The 16693-nt window shown below is 50.6% G+C and overlaps 4 protein-coding genes across 6 annotated transcripts; 1 reads left to right on the top strand and 3 right to left on the bottom strand.

Annotated features, from left to right (window-relative positions):
- Positions 1-112: 112 nt before the first annotated feature.
- LOC1277811 (DNA-directed RNA polymerase III subunit RPC2) lies at positions 113-3864 on the top strand. Its single transcript, XM_061654211.1, has 2 exons — positions 113-345; positions 445-3864. The coding sequence occupies exons 1-2, from the start codon at positions 277-279 to the stop codon at positions 3778-3780; spliced, it is 3405 nt and encodes a 1134-aa protein (XP_061510195.1). The 5' UTR covers positions 113-276; the 3' UTR covers positions 3781-3864.
- LOC1277812 (metaxin-2) lies at positions 3638-5041 on the bottom strand. The gene is made up of 4 exons (XM_317313.4): positions 4847-5041; positions 4185-4776; positions 3926-4122; positions 3638-3816 (listed from the first exon to the last, which is right to left on the bottom strand). Exons 1-3 carry the CDS (start codon positions 4890-4892, stop codon positions 3963-3965), a joined length of 798 nt encoding a protein of 265 aa, XP_317313.4. The 5' UTR covers positions 4893-5041; the 3' UTR covers positions 3638-3816; positions 3926-3962.
- A 159-nt stretch (positions 5042-5200) lies between these two features.
- On the bottom strand, positions 5201-6793 carry LOC133392790 (uncharacterized). The gene is made up of 2 exons (XM_061654217.1): positions 5507-6793; positions 5201-5439 (listed from the first exon to the last, which is right to left on the bottom strand). The coding sequence occupies exons 1-2, from the start codon at positions 6566-6568 to the stop codon at positions 5224-5226; spliced, it is 1278 nt and encodes a 425-aa protein (XP_061510201.1). The 5' UTR covers positions 6569-6793; the 3' UTR covers positions 5201-5223.
- A 201-nt stretch (positions 6794-6994) lies between these two features.
- On the bottom strand, positions 6995-16442 carry LOC1277813 (protein phosphatase 1B). 3 transcript variants are annotated; one of them, XM_061654218.1, is made up of 3 exons: positions 14928-16442; positions 11350-11448; positions 6995-11253 (listed from the first exon to the last, which is right to left on the bottom strand). In XM_061654218.1, the coding sequence occupies exon 3, from the start codon at positions 11140-11142 to the stop codon at positions 10036-10038; it is 1107 nt and encodes a 368-aa protein (XP_061510202.1). In that variant the 5' UTR covers positions 11143-11253; positions 11350-11448; positions 14928-16442; the 3' UTR covers positions 6995-10035. The 3 variants fall into 3 exon arrangements, with proteins under 3 accessions (XP_061510202.1, XP_061510204.1, XP_061510205.1); XM_061654220.1 differs by having other exon boundaries at positions 14595-16417; XM_061654221.1 differs by lacking the exon at positions 14928-16442 and adding an exon at positions 12021-14226.
- Positions 16443-16693: the final 251 nt, after the last annotated feature.

Genomic DNA, 16693 nt, shown 5'->3' with positions numbered 1-16693 from the left:
TTTAATATCGTGTTTCAAGAAGTATTTAATATGTTGCCACTGAATCGTGAAATAAAGAGTTAACTATTTATAAAATTATACGCATCCTTTAAAATTTGTAGTTCGCCACCCCTGTCCGACCGGCACGAAACGTCAAAACGTTGTTTACAACCGAGCACGTTCTGGCTGTGCGTTGCATTTCGTTGCAAAAAATCAGTAAAATTTGGTGAAAATACACAAAATTTCCACTCCTAACTTGTGTTGAACTGCAAACGAACTGTTCCCACCGCCGGCACCATGCATGGCGAGGAGAAACACTGGAAGGAAGAGGGCAAAAACTACAAGAAAGTGCAACGTGCCCTAGAGGTTCGAAAGGGGAAAACACACACACACACTCGCTTGCATCATGCAAATCCTCGCAGCGTGCTCCAGGTAAAACTTTCCGCTTGTACTTCTCTTTTGCAGGAAAAATGGAAACTGGTGCCGGCGTTCCTGCAGGTGAAGGGGCTGGTAAAGCAGCACATCGACTCATTCAACTACTTCATCAACGTGGACATCAAGAAGATTGTGCAGGCCAACCAGGAGGTAAAGAGTGATGCCGATCCGTGCTTCTACCTCAAGTACCTGAACGTGCACGTCGGCAAGCCGGATGTGGAGGAGGGTTTCAACAACACGAAATCCACCACACCGCACGAATGCCGGCTGCGGGACATGACCTACTCGGCACCGATCACCGTCGACATTGAGTACACCCGCGGCACGCAGCGTGTCGTGCGGAACGGGTTGCTCATCGGCCGTATGCCCATAATGCTGCGCTCGTCCAACTGTGTGCTGACGGGCAAATCGGACTACCAGCTGTCGAAGGTGAACGAGTGTCCGATGGATCCGGGCGGGTACTTTATCATCCGCGGCACGGAGAAGGTAATTCTCATCCAGGAGCAGCTGAGCTGGAACAAAATGATCACGGAGGATTACAACGGCGTGATCCAGTGTCAGGTGACGAGCTCGACGCACGAGAAGAAATCGCGCACAATCCTGCTGACGAAGCACGGCCGGTACTATCTGAAGCACAACTCCATGACGGAGGAAATCCCGGTCGCGATCATACTGAAGGCGATGGGCATTGCGTCGGACCAGGAGATTATGCAGCTCGTCGGTATCGATCCAGAGACGCAGAAGCGCTTCGCACCGTCGCTGCTGGAAGCGGCCAACCATAAGGTGTTTACGCAGCAGCGTGCGCTGGAGTATATGGGGTCGAAGTTGATTGCTAAGCGGTTCACAACGGCAGCAACGAAGTATAAAACGACCGCCGATGAGGCACGCGATCTACTTGCCACTACGATCCTGGCGCACGTGCCCGTACCGAGCTTTAACTTTCAGGTGAAGGCAATCTACGTGGCGCTGATGATACGCCGCGTGATGGCGGCCGAGCTGGATCGCAGTGCGGTGGACGATCGGGACTACTACGGCAACAAGCGGCTGGAGTTGGCCGGCTCGCTGCTTTCGCTGATGTTTGAGGATCTGTTCAAGCGGTTCAACTGGGAGCTGAAGATGATTGCGGACAAGAACATTCCGAAGATAAAGGCAGCCCAGTTCGATGTGGGAAAGCACATGAGGGAGGCGCTGATTACAGCCGGCCTGGAAACGGCCATCTCGACGGGCAACTGGACGATCAAGCGGTTCAAGATGGAGCGGGCGGGCGTTACGCAGGTGCTGTCGCGGCTCAGCTACATCTCCGCCCTCGGCATGATGACGCGCGTCAACTCACAGTTCGAGAAGACGCGCAAAGTGTCGGGGCCACGCTCACTGCAGCCGAGCCAGTGGGGCATGCTGTGCCCTTCCGATACGCCCGAGGGTGAGGCGTGCGGGTTGGTGAAAAATCTCGCCCTCATGACGCACATCACGACGGAGGTGGACGAGGAGCCGGTCATACGGTTGGCGTACAATGCGGGCGTGGAAGACATTCGCCTGCTGGGCGGTGAAACGATCAACAATCCGAAGGTGTTCATGGTGTTCATCAACGGTAACATATTGGGCGTGACGATCGCTTACCGGCGGCTGGTGGAGGTGTTCCGTATGATGCGCCGTCGTGGACTGATCGGAGCGTTCGTGTCGATTCACACCTCGTTCACGCAGCGCTGCGTTTACATTCACACCGACGGGGGAAGACTGTGCCGGCCGTACATTATCGTGCAGGCGGGGCGTCCGCTCGTGCTGCAGGAGCATCTCGAGCAGATGAAGCTTGGATTGCGCAAGTTCGATGACTTCCTGCACGATGGGCTGATCGAGTATTTGGACGTGAATGAGGAGAATGATTCGTTCATCGCGTACCAGGAGCGTGACATTGATCCGGAAAAGACGACCCACTTGGAGATTGAACCGTTCACGCTGCTGGGGGTTTGTGCCGGGCTGGTACCGTACCCGCACCACAACCAGAGCCCCCGTAACACGTACCAGTGTGCGATGGGAAAGCAGGCGATGGGCATCATCGGGTACAATCAGAAGAACCGCATCGACACGCTGATGTACAATATCGTGTATCCGCAGAGTCCGATGGTACGATCGCGCACGATCGAGCTGACGAACTTTGACAAGCTGCCGGCGGGCCAAAACGCAACCGTCGCCGTGATGAGCTACTCCGGGTACGATATCGAGGATGCGCTGATACTGAACAAAGCGTCGATCGACCGTGGGTATGGCCGGTGTCTCGTGTACAAGAACAGCAAGTGCACGATCAAGCGGTACAGCAACCAAACGTTCGATCGTATCATGGGCCCGATGAAGGATGGAGTGACTGGGAAGATAATCGCCAAGCATGAGTGTCTCGATACGGACGGTATCGTGTCGCCGGGCGAGCGGCTCACGTGCAAGCAAACGATGGTGAACAAGGAAATGCCGGCAGTGAAATCGAACAACCCGATCGAGCAGAAAGAGTCCGGCCAGCAGCCGATCGCGTACAGTGCCGTACCGGTGACGTACAAAGGCACCGAGCCGAGCTACGCCGAGCGGGTCCTCGTGTCGACCAACAATGAGGAAGAGTTCTTGGTCAAGATTCTGTTGCGTCAAACGCGCCGTCCGGAAATTGGGGACAAGTTTAGCTCCCGTCATGGGCAGAAAGGTGTGACGGGGTTGATTGTGGAGCAGGAAGACCTTCCCTTCAATGATTACGGCATGTCGCCGGACATGGTGATGAACCCGCACGGTTTCCCGTCCCGTATGACGGTCGGCAAAACGCTGGAGCTGCTGGGCAGTAAGGCGGGCGTGCTGGAGGGCAAATTTCACTACGGCACCGCGTTCGGCGGATCAAAGTGTTCGGATCTGCAGGACGAGCTGTTCAACCATGGGTTTAACTATCTCGGCAAGGATGTGTTTTACTCGGGCATTACGGGCGAACCGCTCGAGGTGTACATCTACTCGGGGCCGGTGTACTACCAGAAGCTGAAGCACATGGTGCAGGACAAGATGCATGCACGTGCCCGCGGGCCGAGGGCGGTACTGACGCGCCAACCGACGCAGGGTCGTAGCCGGGAGGGTGGCCTTCGGTTGGGTGAGATGGAGCGCGATTGTTTGATTTCGTACGGCGCAAGTATGCTGATTATGGAGCGGCTGATGATTTCGTCCGACGCGTTCGATGTGGACGTGTGCAATGTGTGCGGCCGGTTGGCTTACTCGTCTTGGTGTCACAACTGTCGCTCGTCGGCAAGCGTGTCGACGATTTCGATGCCGTACGCGTGCAAGCTGCTGTTCCAGGAGCTGACCAGCATGAACATTGTGCCGCGGCTGAAGTTGCAGAACTATTAGAATGGAAGGGAATTGTCGCTTTACGGCCGAAGATTACTGTTATAGAGTTTGAATAAAGAATGCCGCTTGATTATTACAGTTTAATTTTCTCAACTTGTTATGAGATTTTCACTACGAGAAGCTTCATACATTCAGAACAACTCACATGTATTTTCGAAAATAAGCGAACGACCTCTGGGAGATTACTTTCCCTTCACGCTAAAGTACGTCTCGTCGATGTTTTTACAGAACTGGTTCAGATTGCTGTACTTGTGAATGGTTAGTGCGAGCACGTTGTTCGGCAGCTTCATCGTGAAGATGCTGTACAGATGTCCAAACACGAGAGCGTCCAGTTCCGTGGGGCTAAAAGTAGAGAAAGCAATAAAATAAGACCCTGGGACATACCACAGGCCAACTTGGCTTACCTGTCCCCGAAGAAGTACCGCTTATCGCCCAACCGGCTGCTCAAATCCTGACACAGATGGTCCACCTCGCCCATAATCGTGTCGATGCCCTCGTGCAGATAGTCCGCCATGCGGAGCTGCCGCCGTACCGCACTCTCCTTGCGCCAGTTCTGCACGTGGTTGAGCGGGAAAGGGAACACGCACCCGTTGCGCTTCTTCGTCACCGTGTTGCGCACCTCCGGATCGATCCAGCTCACGTACTGCTCGGCCGTGGTGAACAGATGCTCCACCAGACAGTTGGTCGAGCGCATCTGGTCCTTCTCCTCGGGCGTGAGCGGCGCGCTGAGCGATTTGTTAAAGTTTTTCTCCAAAAACGTCACGATGTGGTCGAACTCGGCGTAGATAAAGTTTTCCACCCGCAGGACGGGCAGCTTGGTGCGTTTGCCACCGGGCGACATGAACTCGGCGTTCGCCCGCTGCTCCAGCGCGACCGGCAGGTTGAGCATTTTCAGGTAGGTGCGTACCGCCAGGCAGCTCGCATTCTCTGCCAGCAGGATCTGTTCCTCCTCGTACGGCTGGTACAGTACGGCATCGCGGGGCCAATCTTTCATGGCTGTATAGGGGATGGCGGTGGTGAGATCATCAAACAAAAGCTTCTCACACAACAGAGACGGACAACTTACCTGCTGTGGCCGTTTTTTGGTAAAAGTTATCTATCGTTGATGCCATTGGTTTGTGGGAGAAGGGTTGCTGCTAGCACCCGGCAGAAAGCACCAAAGACTAAAAGCACAAAATAAACAACAATCCTCAGCGCAAGTTATGTAAAAACTCTCGTCCGTGACTTTCACAGCAGGAGAAGAGAGCAATCACAACAAAACGGCAACTGACAGCGCGAACCAAGGTTTATAGAGCTAACATGGGGGGGTTGTGTTTGGCAAAGGTTGCTATGATGATGGTTGTTTTGTTGGTGACCACGTGCCAGCTGTGCCGACCATGTGATTTCGCAGACGGTTACATTTTAAATCAAAAACAGGAAAGCAATCAATAATTTTCGTTTATTTTAAGCACCATTTACAAAATTAACATTTCCCGACGTTAAACAGACGCCAAACCTCGATCTGATCGAGGTTACGTACGCGTCCATATCCATTGAAGCAGCTTGGACGCACGTGTACACTCGTAGCTCGAGCTCCGCCAGCTCCGAGTGAATGAACGCTACGTAGCTCTGTATCCGCGAGTCGACCAGCATAATCTGATCCCCCAAGGAAAGGTAATACTGCCAAAGAGAAACCATATGAAACCCTTGAAGGGATGTAAAATGTGAAAACGAAAACAACACTTACAAAATCAGTGCAAGCGGTTGAGCTGCAGATAGCGTTCATCTTCGTCGCACTACTGTCCGAGATGGCCGCACGTTCCAGTATCGGTCCGGCCACCGTTACCAGATACTGCAGTGTGCTCAGTTCCGGCTCACCGCAGTGCAGCAGCTTTGCCACCGCTCGCGCCTCATCGAAGTACGAGTAGACGTAGCGCTTTAGGCAGAGGTAAAGGAACTGATGCCCCGAAGACGTTGCAGCATCCGTCAGCAAACCCGTAAGGCCAGCGGTAAGCTGGCTGTCGACCATTGTGCTGAATGCTTCCATCTTCTCACTCACGGACGTGCCGATCAGCGCCAGCTTTGCGTTAATATCGCTTTTCTGCAACGCGTACAGCTCGGCCAACTTCATCAGATACTGCCCCAGCGCGGTTGTCGCATCGAGGGAAGAGAGACGGGACTTTACGCGTCTTAAAGCACGATTGATTTGGGTTTGAAAGTTTTCCTGCGTGTCCACTATCGCACGGTTGAACACGTCCAGGAACAGGTCGATGGTTGCGTTGGTCGGGTTGGCCCGTCCCGTCCTTTCGCTCGTGCCGGCCAGCACGCGCAACAGTTTGGCTGACACGCTGGTGAGTCCGTGTACGCTGGACTGCATGGTGTGTGTGATGGCGGCGGGATACGTTCCCGAGCGTTCGATTAGCGCTGTTGCATCAATGTCTGATACGCGTTTCATGAAGTGAATCCTTTCCCGTCGGATCGCATCCAGAGCGTCGTGTAGTGAAACGTGCGTTGCATTATCCGATGCGGATCGTTGGAGCAACTCTTGCAGCACCACTTCCGTGTGGTTCCACATGGCACCGGCATGGTCGAGCGCGTGTCGAGAGTCGACCGTATCATCCAGCGCGTACACTGCCAGGTGTTTGATGAGTTCGTTCAGATGAAGGATAAAATCCGTTGTCAGGTAGAACGATGGGTTGAGGCCGGATGTGTCGTTGCCGCTTTTTTCATTCTCCTTACACAAAATTCCTTCCGTTTTCCAGAAAATCATTAAAACTAGCACGGAATAAACGCCTTTCGAGAACATCATACTTCAGCACACACACTATTAACACACTGACAAAACTGGGCTGCTGCGTGCAATCACTGTCACAGCCACGGAATCAATGTTCTTCACACATCGCAGTAACCATCGGGCAGTGCAGCTTTCACTTGCCGCACGGGAGGAGCCATTTTCACTTTCAGTTCAATTACTCTCCTCGAAGGTGATAACAGACGATCACCCCCGGGCGCGGCACAAGACGACCAGGTGGTACGATAAGAGATTTGTTATATTTATCTTTTCAATCGGTAAACAACGGCGAAATGTGTGTTAGCACGTCTCGTTAAGTTCAAACTTCCGCATTGAGACGGGATGACCGTTTCGGATGTACGCCGCAGCACATGTTTTGCCAGTCGAAATACACTACTAAACACACCAAACAACACACACACATGCATCATATTTCAAACGGTCTTCTAGCAATAAAACACCAACTCTATTTTCTTTTTCATTTACAGTATTTGTGTGTGTGTCTGGGTGTATGTTTTCAATGGGAAGCTGGCCTCCAGGTTCTTACGAAACAGGACAGCTACATTACATTGGAGTGTTTTTGTGTAGTGTTTTTCCGTTTTTTTCTAGTGATGGTTTTCAAGTTTTACAGCACACACTCAATGGAACGCGCGATGTCTCGTGTCTTTGAAGACGACTCCCCCTCCTACAAACCGCCGGTACATCTCGCGTATTTTAAATGCAAAAATATAGTTCTGAATGTATAGATGAATGTTGGGTGAGTATGTTTTACTTCTCTTTTTGTTGGTTTGATTGCATTTTACGTTTGGCCCTCTGCTCGCAACTACTACAAACATAATGCATCCCCACGTACTCTGGGGAGGGGGGGGATGTATGTCTAGGGAAGTGTTAGAGCGAGCGATATACACACCGCAAAGCTAGTATACACAAACGACGGGCGCACTTGATATTATTAACTTCTTGCAAGGGGCGCGCACGCAGCCAAACATTAAACTTGGTTGTAGGATGATGAAATACTAATCACTACCGCTGGGAGTTGTTTTTCCACTGACACTTGCTGTCTTTCTCTCTGTCCGGTACAAAATGATTCTTCGCACATGGTTTTGTTGCTTGCTTGCCTCCTTTTTACAAATCCCATCCTTTAAGGGTGGAACAACATGCCCACTTGCATGACGGTTCTAATCTAGTAGGCTTGTGTGCTTTGTGTAGGTATGTGAGTGTGTGGATCTTATGGAATGTTTTTCCCCCTACTACTTGTTTTACTTAGTATGCTTTCCTCTCCCTTCTTTCTACTCCATGGCCTCTACTCCGGTATGATCGCATTGGACACTTTTACTGCGCTACTCCAGTTCTCAAACCAAACCGATAAAGCTTGGAACCAAATTCAAAAAAGGGATTTGTTTGTTTGTTTGTTTGTTTGCTTGTTTGGTAAACATATTAATACATTTTGCCATTTTTTTGCAACCTAGCATCCGTTTTTTCGTGGACGCTGTGGGTCGTTGCTTCATTCGATCGATTACTTCCCATTTTTTCCCCATTCTACGTTTGATGCAGTGCAAGATAATGAATTTCACGCATTGTGAATAAAAAGTAAGGGCGCGGGAGAGTGGTGTTCTTCTCAAACATCTTATCTTAACAGAAAATTGCTTATACAAGTACACGAGTAGAAGGAAAGGGCTTCGAACAGCGAGTCCCAGACACATGCTTCAAAACACGCAAGATCGAGCTCGTTTATGGTTGTTCCTTCACACGTGTTTTGTTTGCTCTGCCGTGTGTGTTCCTCACTTGTCTGTTACCTTTTCTATGATCAAAACTACTCTTCTTTGTTCTACTCGTCCGTGCCCCCATTGGACATTGTATGTTCATTCCTTTTCTGTGTTTTTTCGTCTTATCACAACATCATTTCTCTTCAGTAAGAACAAACAAAAAAGGACCAGTATGATGTGAAGGATAGTTTTGTTAATGGTTCTTAACGTACTACGATACATTATATCAACTCCTGTGTTTCGCTTTCCCTTTCGCCCTTTATCTCATTCCCCGTTACCCGTTACCATTTTTTTAAATTCTGACCCCCTACCCAACCCAACTCCATCGACGCCAACGCTACAATATAACATGTCTTTTATGACTTTTACAGCTTACTCCCCTCCCTTTATAATCCTATACGAGAAATGTGTGTGTTTGCTGTCGCTTTTCGGGTGTGTGTAGTGTTTGTGTGTAGTATTTTTTACTTCCTTTGTAATCCATTATCATTTTTCATAGCTGAGAGCGCTGCTATACGACAATCGCAACACAAACAAACTTGAATTTAGTTAATATACCTTTTGACAACAGCAGCACTTGCAAGAAGGGAGGGACAGAGCGAGAGTAAAGCGTTGAAGGGGGGATGGCAGATAGGGGGGGAGAGTAGGCGAGTAATATTTAGCACTATCACAACAACACGCTAACAAACCTATCGGCCTAGTCTTACACTATCATTTCACTGAGAAACAAAATGGAAACCGTAAAACGTCCTGACAAAGTGGACGAAAGTGAAAAGAATACGAACGGAAAGCACAAACTAAAGAAAGCAATAGATCCGCGCAATACTTGTACGCAACTGCCACATTCATATAGTAGTTAATTAGCATAAGGGTTCGTTAAATTCAGCGCCCCTAAACACGGCATAAATTTAGATTTAAAACTGCTAATCCGAAGAATAATACAGATAGTACTTTAAAAACTAAAAACATACTTAATTAATGTAACTTAAACGTTTTGTTTCTTACGATGCTCTTACTGTTGCTGCTGCTTCTTTTGACTGTGTCCTTACCGGTCCCTACCAGTGTTGAGCTATGTATACTACCAGCTATCCGCTAATCAAATGAAAAAATGGCGCCGATGGTGTGTGTGTGTGTGTGTGTGCGTTCTGTACAGTGTATAGCTTGGGTTTGTTTTGTTTTAATTGTTTACTTGCGACACCTCACCACACAACTCACTTGGCACCCATGTTTTGAAGACAATCTGCGCTGCTGTGTTGCTTTGTGTACGTCTGTATGTTCAGTATGTATGTTCACTTTTTTCATTATTTTGTGTTTTCTCTTTTTCTCTCTCTCTCTCTTCACTATAACAGCAACAATGAACACAGCCTTATTAGCTACTACTGCTCCTTACGATCTCCGTCCTTTTATATGCTTGGGCTTTTTGTTTCTGTGTGTGTTCATATCAATTCTCTGCCTGATTTGAATGATTACAGTAGAAAAAAAAGATGCTCGTTCCCAGCTATATTCCTTTGTATGCGATTTTACCCTGTCAGCCAGCACCTGCTCGGCACATTCGCGCATGCCAAAGTGCTCGCTGGGAAGGAAGAATGTGTGGGACTGGGCGGAGGATACAACACCACCGGGAAGGGCGTGGGACATCTTTGCATCTTTTTGTTGTAATTATTACTTTATAACCTTTCCTTTTTGTTTGTTCTATTTTCGCACTACCTGCCGTCCCTGCTTTTAGTAGTTTCCCATTTCGCACGTTTCGGCCAGCTTTGGATGCAGCTCCTTAAACACCTTCGACACGTACGAACACTTGGCGTGTAGGCCACCGCCGGGCGGTAGGTCGGGAATGTCCTCGCGGGCCAGCTCCTTCAGCAGTGCGCCGTACTCGATCGAGCTCATCTCGCCCAGTATCTGCTCGATGCGGGCCCGCAGGTGCTGCTCCAGCGCTTCCTCGCGCTTCTGCGCCTCCTCCGAGACGGGCGGCGCGCCCGGAAATGCGATGATGATGATGCTCATGTTGTCCCGGCTGCCCTTGTGCAGGCAGGTGTCGATCACCTGGTTCGCCACGTCCACCAGGTTGTCGGACACCTCCAGCCGGTTGTGCACGAACTGGCACAGCTCCTCGTTGCTCATCACGTCCCAGACGCCGTCGCAGGCGAGCACCAGAAACTCGTCGGCCGGTTCCCGGTCGCGGCAGAATATCTCCGGCTCGGGCGACACGAGCTGCTCGCACTGGCCCAAGTTCGCCACCTTCTTGTAGTCGTAGTCGCCGAGCGCCCGGCTCACCGCGAGGCTGCCGTTCACGCGCTGCACCATGACGGAGCCGCCCGCGTTCTGGATGCGCTCCTTCTCGCCCGGCAGGATCGGCTTGTGGTCCTGGGTGGTGAAGATGGGCTGGGCGTTCTGGCAGAGGACGGCGCGCGAATCGCCACAGTTCGCTATGTACAGGTGCTGGCCGGAGATGAACGCGCAGACGGCGGTCGTGCCGGACTTGTCCAGCCCGGACGCCAGCTCGGGAATGGCGCGCATCGACTCGTCCAGCTGCAGGAAGCCGGTGTGTATGCCCTTGGTGATGTCATTGTTGCCGAACTCGGTCGTCGTGATGATGCGCTGCAGCAGGTTGGCCGCACAGTGCTTGGCCACGTTGTCGCCCGCGTGCCCATCGAACACGGCGAAATAGTTCCAGTCGTCCAGGCTGTCGCCCAGCCCGGTTTTGGCGTGGTAGGCGTCCTCCATCTCGCACCGCCAGCCCTGCATCGAGCCGACGCCGTACCGCAGCCCATTGCCCTCGCCGTGCTCGTTGTGCTTGGAGGTCATTGGCTTCTCCAGAAAGGCACCCATCGTTCTCGGCTATCTCGGTAGTAAGCTACGGGATTTTTTGGTTTTTTGCGACACTGGTGGAGATTGCCTGCGTGTGACGGTAGAGATCGAACACGTCCGACACTTTCCCAACTGTTCCAAATGAGCAAAGTAATGAGAAGAGTAAGAAAAGGGAAGGTTCGCCTCGTGGTACGGAAGGTTTAAAAAAAAACCTCGGCGTAAACTTACCTTCTCTGAGGCGAATGGTTATAGCGCTCCTGGATGATGATGATGATGATGTTGAATTTATCAGTTAACAGTTTAATGTGAAACGATTATCTCTACGTTCTGAAAAGCAAGATAAAAAGAAACGAAATTAGATAACGATAACACAACATAATAACGGATTTAAGCAACCACAACCAACTCTTGGCCGTGTGCTTGCGCGAGGAGAGGGGAAAGTATATGTCGTAACGTTTTGCGACATATTGCTACCGCTGGTAAAAATAGAAATGATCTCATTTGCGATAACTTCATTCCTGACCGCTGCTGATATTTAATTGACCACCTTTTAAATACTGAGAACGACACAGCATCACACGCATGCTACTTATTTCCGGCCTTTGATACGCCTTTGGTAGCGATTTTTAAAATACAAATTTTGTCACGATCACGAAAAAGGAAGTCAAGTCAAGATCGAACCGATGCGAAGTAATTCTATCCACTGGTGCATGACTCAACGGACACTCCAAACAGGAGGCATGATGGCATGCGCTCCTTTTAGATATAAAATTATTGACCGGAACACCATTGTTTGAAAGCTCGCCGATAGGTCAGGATGGCAGCAGACTAAAGGGGAAAATCGAACTAAAGGTCAAAAGCTTCCTCCCAACGGTCGCCAGCACCGGCCCTCCCCTTACCAGCACAAATTACCCCATCGGAAGCGGAAGCAAATTTCGTTTGCGCCACTGGCCCATTTTGCATATGCCACATGCAGCAGAAGCAGCAGCAAGCCAAACCGCGCCATCCCATCATACAGTGTGTGTGTGAGTGTCCAGGATTGGATGTGGTTTGGGCGGAGCAGAGGATGGAAAGGAAACTGGAGCCTCCATGCCAATAGAGACCGGAGCGAACGGCGCACACTGCTCAACCCGAAAGCGTCACCATGTTTGCACACAATTTAATTAAAATTCACCATCCAAGCCTTCACCCCCACCATAATTTCCTCTGATATCTCGTGTGCGCTTTTACTTTATCACTAAAAATAGTGTGACGGGAAAAAGATGCGAAACAGTGTGCACACACACACACATATCGTTGCGGCGGCTCTAGGGGCTCTCTCTCTATCGATATGCTTCAGAAAAGCAAAACATTACATGGGATGGGGAGAGTAACACAGACGAAGCAGGCGGCGACGGCAGCACATTGCTCATGGCTTGCTTCTTCTTTTACTTTGCATTACACTGCCCCTTCCCCGCTCGCACTGGGGACCCCCGACGCTACACAATTGGGTTCCGCGCGCGATGGTCATTGTTAAATCATTTAAAATAGATTATTTTTAAATTGTTCGCGTACGCGCGCAATACCATTTTGCGCCCCGACAGATTTATATGAATGTGCGCGCGGTTGGGAGCCCGAGCAGTTAAACAGTTCTTCCCTCGCTCGCGGTGCGTCTCTAAGGTGACGGTTGGCTGTTTAGAAACCCGGGAGCACAAATTCCTCCTGCATTTTGTCTGAGTGCTTAGTGACAGTGTTCGTCTGACGGACATTCAATGGCGATTGTGAGGTGGCCTATGCAAGTTCCTATGCACCACCACATTCCATAGGCGCACATTCTCCGGGCTGGTGCTGCTGCACCCATTCCGTTGCTATGTGTGTGCGATGCCATTTTTCTTACAGGCGCCTCCAGAAAGGATTATCCCTCACTGCTATCGATGACTCCTCATCGGCAATCGATGCGCCTATTCATATGATATAAACGCACGCACACACGCCACATGGACACAATCTATCACACATCGTTCATTCTTCGTCCTTGCACTCGTGTTGACGGACTTGGGGTCGAACGGAACCAGAGCAGCAGCAGCAGAAACAGCAGAACGTTCTTCCGGGTGTCGCCTATATCGCCTTTGCTTTCAAGTGGCTGTGTGGCTCCTTTTGTCGCCGGACGTATAATGTCAGCACATAGATCCACCACCGCCACCAGTGGTGTATCTAGTAGTTGGCCTTTTGCCGGGCATCTTTTATGAATCAAATGGGTCGGTCGTCCCCCTTTCAAGGCTCTGTCTCTTTCTCTCTCTTTCGCTCTCTCTCCCTCATCGTGCCGGACAACTAGGACGACGACGAGGACGTGCGACAGGACTGCTGCTGCTGCTGCTGTGTATGAATGAAACGCTTTCCGCGTGACCTATTTTTCGCCGTGACTGCGCGCTGCTCCCCCGCTCAAACAACGCTCATTGATGCTCTTCTATCAGTGCCTGCGATTCTGCGTTTAAAGCCCTCCTTGCGTCAGCAGGTTAGCATGAATTACAACAAAAAAAAAGAAAGAAAGATACAAGAGACGCTATAAAGTGTTGGGAATTTGCAAATTCAAAACTCCTTTTGCTGTCCCCACATTTGCATATCGGCTGCAATGCACACAAGCACACACACACACAGTTTCCGATGAGTAAGGGCACACAAACAAAACACACCGACACTCGCACACATACGCACACACGTTTACATGTTGTTTCAAGTTGAACGCGCGCGCGATTCTGCTGCCATCGATTGTATGAGTCACAAGCAGCGAGCGCCTCCGGTCACTTGTGCACCATGCACTTGGCGAAACGTAAACGAGCATTTGCATCGGTTTGGAAAATTCATGTTACAACAGGCTACCCACCTACCACCCTTCCACCATTCCACCCCCTCCCCCCATCCGTCCTACCTTCACGCCAACAAACAGTGGAGGGGAAATCCAATCGCTCACGGAAAATGAATCAACCTGTGGGCGAGGAAACAAAGCGACGTCGTTGTTAGGGCGCCCGCAAGAGGGAAGGGCTTGAGCAGGAAGGGAAGGGACACATAAATCGGTCGCTATGGATTCGAAATAAACCTGCCTCTCCGCCTGCCTTGATCTCCCTGCTGCATTTATGATGTGTCCTTTATTTAGGGTAAATCAGACAAGTCTCGACGGGTGGTGGAACCGAAAAAAGGACTTCAATACTCCATTTATTGAGGGCACTACATTTTAAAACAAGCTTTGCAAGCTTCAATGCAATGTAACGATATTTTTCTTGCTTCTAATTGGACTCGAGCCGAAATGTGCAACTGAAAGCTGATTCTTGTCAGTCGCTCCGTACCCCTCCGTAGCAATGATACAAAGTTTCAATATCGAGCCAAAGTTTTCGAAACCTCTATGCGTACATGCCGCAGTGTGTTCTCTGGGCCACACGATGCTGATGTGTCGTGCGAGAAGGAGGGGGTGGAGAAAGAGTACTTATTTTAATTACCCTCGGAGCTCAGAACACAGTTTCGAGTCGAAGGAGAGACCGAATGACACGGCCCGGTACGGTCCGAGGTCCAGCAAAACTGACAAGATTGCAATCACCACATGTGACTACTTAGTAATCAAAGGTGTATTGAGGGTAGTGGTCCTTGGCATCGGAAGGACGTAAGCCTCATGACGGCAGTAAATTGCAGTTGTCGTCCTTTTCATCCGATAATTCCCCCACCTTCGACTCCCGGGGGTGGGTTAGAAGAGAGAGAGAGAGCCTTGTTGCCTGTTTGGAACACAAAAGTTTGCCGAAAATTAGCGAGCTGGCTCCCGTGCGGTGCACACCTACCTGTGATTACTTATCGGTGCAGCAACCCCGCCTAGTCCGCGCTGTGGTCCGTGCCTTCGCTCTTCTTGCGCCTTCGCTTCCGGGTGTGCCTTTCCGTTGCGACGATCTTGCGGAACAAACGGGACAAGCTTAAGCTACGCCGATGGCCACAATTCATTCGGAGCAGACGACGCGGAGTGGAAGGTGGGCCTGTGTGCTTTAGCCGCGCAACGCGCACATTATTCTACAACTACGGGACGGACGGACGGTCCACCGGTGTGCGGTATGATGCAGCAGCTTGCCTTGCGACCGCTCGCTGTAATTACAACGCTGACCGACCAACGATGACGCGAGAGGGGTCGTTAAGTTTGACCCAATGTGTGACACACACACGCGCGTGCAGCCTTATTGCGAGCCAGCGAGCCAGCACAGCTTGCTGCCCCCCTTGTGATGGGTGTAATGGGGTGGTGGTGTGATTGCAAAACTCCGCGCGCGCGACACTGAGGGCCAAACAAAACAAAACTAAAACGCGACTAAACGCACGCACACACACACATTGACGCACGGGCACACACACACACACTACATACACACCATTCAGCACTCGTTACTCATGGCACAGTTGCGGACGACAGGTAGAGCGCGTTTCAGCTGCACATCATCACCGTCATCACAGCAACAGCTCGCCTCATTGATCCCTAGCAGCCACTTCGTCCTTCGTGTGGTGTCACGGGGATCGTCGTTTGCTTATCCTGTTTCGCTCCAAATGTGTGTATGCTTTTTTCACACTTTCGGCGATGGAGTTCTGAGATGGACCCGCGTTCACACAAGCCTACAGGGCCTTGTATTTATCTCGCACGATGCTCTTGCTTTTTGCGCATTCAGTCGTAGGCTTTATCATCGAGACGGGATTGGTTATCGGAGGCTCTTTTCTGTATGCGTTTAACAGTGTCTTCTTCGTTTTTTTTTGTTATAGCCTGCACGCGGGGTACTGCCAACCTGTTCGTCTCCTCCAGGTGTGCTTTCACGGCTCGCGCTGCTACCTGTTTGACGCCCAGTGCATCGGTGTCCTCGCACCAGCAAGCTTAAGGGCCACGGTGCGTGCCTTTTTTGCCCTTCCGGCCGTGCTGTTCACGCTTCGGAACACACTTTGCAGCCCGCACTAGGAGCAAATGCGTGTGCGTGTGTGGTATTGTTCAATCTAGAAGTATCGCCCGTGTCACCATCACCACAGGCACAGAGCGTAGTGTAGCGCCGCAATCCAGGAGCTCCTTGTGTTCGATCCTGCCAATGGAAGCCGGCGTGCCCGCTGCCTGTTCGCAGCAATTTGTAGCGTGTAGCCCGTTGCCACCGTGTCCGTTCCGTTCTTAGGGGTAAGGGGATTACAATCCGATCGCGGGGGAACACTTCTTATCCGTCGCACAGTTTTGTCGCGATACGCGAGCAGAGTGTGTTGTAAGTTTGCAAAGTCCACGGAACGCGCACAATTTCGTAGGCTACGCGCTGTCAGAAAAAAATGACAGTTGAAGAAAAAAAGGCAGTTGACAGCGCGGAGCGCCGCCAGAATTGTCCATTGTTGCCATCTCGCTTGCGCATTCAAACGTCTTACGTCTGACGTATGCGTGGATTTGAAAATGAACGGTCGGTGGAAAACCGTTGCCGAATAATATTTGATTGGCTTAGTTCAACGTTTACCTGCTTCCATGCTACCTTTTCTTTGATTAGCTTTATATTAACAAAAATAATAAAATGTTTCAATCCGTGTGTGATATTGCTATGACCAAAAA

This window comes from Anopheles gambiae, chromosome 3, assembly GCF_943734735.2.
Source record: "Anopheles gambiae chromosome 3, idAnoGambNW_F1_1, whole genome shotgun sequence".
In the NCBI taxonomy this organism is placed as follows: domain Eukaryota; kingdom Metazoa; phylum Arthropoda; class Insecta; order Diptera; family Culicidae; genus Anopheles; species Anopheles gambiae.
The sequence above is the reverse complement of the archived record's forward strand: the minus strand, read 5'-3'. Positions and strand labels throughout refer to the sequence as shown.

What these genes read in the sequence shown, in the direction of transcription:
- LOC1277811 (XM_061654211.1), top strand. Translation starts at nt 277, where the DNA reads ATGCATGGCGAGGAGAAACACTGGAAGGAAGAGGGCAAAAACTACAAG. An exon ending in AAGTGCAACGTGCCCTAGAG is followed by an intron (nt 346 to 444) that starts GTTCGAAAGGGG and finishes TCTCTTTTGCAG; the next exon opens with GAAAAATGGAAACTGGTGCC.
- LOC1277812 (XM_317313.4), bottom strand. Translation starts at nt 4,892, where the DNA reads ATGGCATCAACGATAGATAACTTTTACCAAAAAACGGCCACAGCAG. An exon ending in CCAAAAAACGGCCACAGCAG is followed by an intron (nt 4,777 to 4,846) that starts GTAAGTTGTCCG and finishes TCCCCTATACAG; the next exon opens with CCATGAAAGATTGGCCCCGC. An exon ending in CGGTACTTCTTCGGGGACAG is followed by an intron (nt 4,123 to 4,184) that starts GTAAGCCAAGTT and finishes CTCTACTTTTAG; the next exon opens with CCCCACGGAACTGGACGCTC.
- LOC133392790 (XM_061654217.1), bottom strand. Translation starts at nt 6,568, where the DNA reads ATGATGTTCTCGAAAGGCGTTTATTCCGTGCTAGTTTTAATGATTTTC. An exon ending in CAACCGCTTGCACTGATTTT is followed by an intron (nt 5,440 to 5,506) that starts GTAAGTGTTGTT and finishes TCTCTTTGGCAG; the next exon opens with TATTACCTTTCCTTGGGGGA.
- LOC1277813 (XM_061654218.1), bottom strand. Translation starts at nt 11,142, where the DNA reads ATGGGTGCCTTTCTGGAGAAGCCAATGACCTCCAAGCACAACGAGCAC.